General features: G+C 26.8%; 2 protein-coding genes across 2 annotated transcripts; one reads left to right on the top strand and one right to left on the bottom strand.

Annotated features, from left to right (window-relative positions):
* The first annotated feature begins 979 nt into the window (after positions 1–979).
* On the top strand, positions 980–2,126 carry LOC145848915 (serpin B4-like). The gene is made up of 2 exons (XM_082954100.1): positions 980–1,678; positions 1,866–2,126. Exons 1-2 carry the CDS (start codon positions 980–982, stop codon positions 2,124–2,126), a joined length of 960 nt encoding a protein of 319 aa, XP_082810226.1.
* Positions 2,127–3,578: 1,452 nt separating this feature from the next.
* On the bottom strand, positions 3,579–4,379 carry LOC145848916 (histone-lysine N-methyltransferase EZH1-like; the record flags this gene model as incomplete). Its single annotated transcript, XM_082954101.1, has 2 exons — positions 3,579–3,871; positions 4,324–4,379. Coding segments are annotated over 2 exons (183 nt in total), but the record flags the coding sequence as incomplete, so codon positions are not given.
* Between the last annotated feature and the right edge of the window lie 409 nt (positions 4,380–4,788).

Here is a 4,788-nt window from a genome sequence, read left to right as displayed (position 1 = left end):
TAAATCATCTAGAGACACGAAAATTAAATTAACATCAGTTACTAAGTCTTAAACTGTTGTCGTTATCCAAAACTATATTGTTCTTATACTTTTAAAATAGTAAAAAAAAGTAGACTAATGAAATAAAAGTTTTTTTTCTAGCTAAAATATAAAACAGTAGTATTTATCTTCCACAGATGAAGAAGTGTAGTTCATTAGCGCTAAAAGTGTAGTTAAAAAAAGTCATATAAAGCAATGAAAAACACTTTATTTTTTTCAATTTATTTATTACTTTAAATTTTGTTTCATTCATAGTGATAGATTTATATTAGGCTCTCTCATAGGTCATTATCAAACTTTAAAAAAGCTTGAACGTCATAGTAATAAAATCTTTTCATAATTTATAAACTGTTCATCCTAATTTGTTTTATACTAAAATAGTAAAACTACAAAAGTAAAACAGGACTTAAATAGTTTAGTTTAATAAGTAAAGTATGTTTATACAATTTGAGTTCTGTCATTTCATGTTCTAACAGTTCTGAGTTGCTGTTAACTATCTCTTCTCGGTTTTGTTTTTAGAACTTTTTTAATATCATGCTCCTTTTGGTTAAATTAAAGATTTATTTTACACTTTTTTCAAAATAAAACAACATTTTGAGATATGGCCAAAACAAGTTTTATAAAATTACTAAAATTTGGTTGAGTAAATGTATTTTTTATCATAATTCTAAATGTACTTTCAGAAGTATTTTGGAACTTTTATTTATTTTAAGGGTATTATTTTGAGATGTCGCCCTTGAAAATTACCAAAAACAAAGAAATTTTCTTAAATCAAATTGTCATGTAACATAAATTAGAATGTAATCCATACATTTAATTGGTACAATGTATAGAAATATTAATTTTCAAACTTTTAAGTTTTAGGTAAAGTTAAACTTAAATAATATAAGTACGCTATGAGTATTAGTAACAAATAAAATTTTAGAATTCAAGTTTAATTATGTCTGATATAGGTAAAAACGTGAATTCATTTTATTTCAAAATCTTCAAGAGGATTTGTGAAAGTGCTGGTGAACATAAGAATATTTTCATTTCACCCCTGAGCCTTTCGCTTGCTCTTTCTATGCTACTAGTAGGTTCTGATGGAACAACCAAGCAGCAGCTTGATGAGGCACTAGGATTTGTAAAAGATGAACAACTTCTATCTAGGCTTAAACAGCTGAATGATGTACTCAATTCCAAATCCGAAGGTTTACAAATCAAACTCGCTAACTCGATCTTTCCAGCAAAAGAGTTACAAATGGTCGAAGAGTACAAAATAAACGTGAAATGTGCTATAAATTTAGTAGTGCAGTCTTATGATTACAAAAACACTACAGACATGAAAAAAAGTGAACACAGATCGAAAACTTCTGTCAATTTTTGGGCTGCTTATCATACTGAACAAAACATACGATACTTATTCACTGAATCAAACCCTGATACTGCATTAAATCTAGTTAGTTGCATTTACTTCAAAGGTGATTGGCAAGACAAGTTCAAGTCACGTAACACCTATAAAGCTTCATTTTATAACACATACAATAAAACTTCTACTGTTAAAATGATGACTCAGGTAAACCACTACTCGTATCTTTCGAACGAAAATAAAGATTTCAAGTGTGTGAAAATTCCTTACAAAGATGAAAATTTTACAATGGTGATTATACTACCTATAAAAATTTTTGCAGTTGATGATCTAATGAATAAGTTATGCATTGAAACTATGTCAAGTATCATAAAAGGTGAAAATTTTCGTAGCAAACTGATATGCTTGGAACTACCTAAGTTCAAAATTGAGTACGATACAAGTTTAAATTCATACTTGTCTGATTTTGGAATGAAAGACTCATTTGATGAGGAAAATGCAGATTTTAGTGCAATGTCCATGCAACCAAAATGGTCTTCATGTATCTGATGTAGTTCACAAGGCTTTCATTGAGACAAGTGAAGAAGGAACTGAAGCTGCTGCAGCAACAGGAGTGAAAGTTGTTCGAAAGTGTAGCAGAAGGATCAACCCCAACCCACTTCGTTTCGATTATCCGTTCGTGTACATGATTTTGTACAAGAATCAAACTTTGTTCATGGGAAAAATCAATTCCTTTTAATAAAATATTACGTGCAGTTGTTTGATACATGATATTCCTTTCATTCGAATTTATAAATTGTTTCATAAGTTTGTCAAGGGCGCAGGATCATTGTTTTGTTTTTTTATGTTTCTGTTTTGCTTACGTTTTTTCCTAATACACTAAACACAGCTGATGTCTTATTTTTCTATAGAAAAAACTGATGAAAAAAAAAACCATTTAGATAGTAAAAATAGTAGTTACATTAATTCTAGTTTTAACTGTATTCTACAAAGCTACTACAATTTAAATAAATTTTAACAACTTAATTTATGCCAAAATTAAAAATTGCAACAGACAAAAACTCATCTTAATATGAGAAAAGTTTGTTGTAGAGCTTTGTTCAAATTTTAAACTATGTTGATTTAATCTTTCCACATAATGAAGTGAATCTAGATTATTTCTCAACTTTTTGAAAATGTTTTTTTTTTTATAATAAAAATATCGTAGTAAATAAAAACTATTTGTTTATAAAGTTATAAGTAGGAATCTTAGCTCTTGTTTTGTAGGTAAACAAGTTAATTGATTTTTTGTTTTATTTATGTTATATAGAGACAAACTATCATTCAACTTAATGTTTTTTTTTCATATTTGATATCTATAACTTTAGTCGAAAGTAGTATTTTTGATTTACGAAATCTTAAATATTTTTTGTGTGCATTTTTTTTGTATGCAATAAAACTTAAACATATTTTAAAACGATTTTTACAAAAATATTCCAATAAGAAGCTTTGAATAGAAACAGGTCAAGTGGTTGAATTCAATATAATGTCTAAATTATGTATACTGTAGTTTAGTCTTTTTACAACTATAACCAGGTGTTTAAATTGAAAATTTGTACCAAACAATACTTTTAAAATGTTTTAAAATTTTACAATTTGTAAGCTTTGAATGTTAGTCACCGCGAATTTTTTATACACAACCTAAAAGTATACTTAAAACAGTTTAAGTCATTATTAAACTGTACTTATTAAGAGTTAAGAAAAAATTTAGCAAAAAAAATTTTTTTTTTCACAAGACAAAACATATTTTATTCACTATTACCTATACACAAAGTTAACAAACAAAATAACATTTATCTAAGGCCTCAAGTGTTAGTTTTTACAAAGAAAAACATTAAAAGTTGTCATAGCAATGGAAAAATAAACCTTCATATTTTCTACTGAAGTGTATGTGACCATACATATTTACTGACTTATTACCATTACTTAACTTTATCATTTTTGTAAAAAAACTCTTTAACAGAAATTTTTCAAAATCAAAAACGTACTTACGAAATATAAAATATATTAATAAGGTTCACACTGTGAAAGGTGAAAAAATAAGAAAAAAAAAAAATTAAATTCAAAATTTAAAATAAGCACATTAATACTTTCAATAAGTCCTCTAACATCATCTCATGATTTATTCACTAAAAGGTTTATGACTTCCGCTATAAAATGGAAAAGTACTGATAAAGTTTTCAAGTTAACTAAAAGTCAACTGACTCACTTAAAATTTAAACCAAATTCTTCCGAATGGTGTATATCATTTGCTTAAACACCAAAGATAAAGACTAAACTCGAATTCAAGGCCTGCGGCTCCCGCCGATTTTTTTTCTTTACGACTTGTGACTGCCGCCGCCGTTGGAGTCACTGACGCTTGCGACGGTTTCCCGCTCGATGCCGACGTACTTGACCGCGTCGGACGAACTGTACGAGTAATCGAAGAAAAGTTCCTCCCCCGCTCTGATTGGTTGTTTATTTTTAAATGCAAACAATATATATTAATAAAAACTCTTGCTACTCAAGAATGTTTATTAATTGCTAAAACATATTAATAAATGATAAGATTGTTTACATCTTAACTTGGTTTAAATATTTATTTTTATATACAACTTGATATAATTTTTTTAATTTTTGAATACTAGTTTTTTAAATATTATATAAAGTATAAAATATGATTAGTACTTATAAGTAAAAACTCGCCCGATTGAAAAGAATATTTATGATTTCTTTATAATTTAATTAATACCTATTAATACAAACGTAAAAGGTTTAAATAAATGTTTAAAAATTAAGTATAATAAAAATATGGACACTTCTCTTTTAAATAAAAATATTCTTAATTTAATTTAAATGTGATTGGAACATAATGATTATTTATAAATATTTTTTTATATTAATTAATATTTATTAACCTGATCGGTCGATTGCTGAAAATTCCGATCCTATCGTCGCCGTTTACTCGCATCACCTAGCGGAAAGAAAAAATCAGATTAAATAAATGATGAAATAGTAATAAGCTAAATGTTAATAAAATAATGTAAAATTAAAAACACTATGAGAATTTGAGATAAAAACTTGAGTTTTTTCTTCCAGTGTTTAAATATTTGACTAGACCATTTAAAGGAACAGAAAGTATGATTAAAAGATAAATAATAAACATGTCTAGTAATAATCATGGTTGCCACAGATCAAGCTGAGAAAAATTTCCTGACTTTTCTAAATCAAACTATTAATTTAAACTTATTCTAAAATACATAATCTGATACTTGAAACTATATAAAGCTTTCAATCTAATGTAATACAGGTTAAAAAAAAACTGTTTTTTTGCTGAATTCCATCATCAAACTTCCAGTACATCACTTAAATCTTCTGTGTAT

The sequence above is a fragment of the Thalia democratica genome, unplaced genomic scaffold (genome assembly GCF_965202585.1).
Source record: "Thalia democratica unplaced genomic scaffold, ktThaDemo2.hap1.1 HAP1_SCAFFOLD_1838, whole genome shotgun sequence".
In the NCBI taxonomy this organism is placed as follows: Eukaryota; Metazoa; Chordata; class Thaliacea; order Salpida; family Salpidae; genus Thalia; species Thalia democratica.
This window is presented reverse-complemented; position numbering and strand designations above follow the sequence as displayed.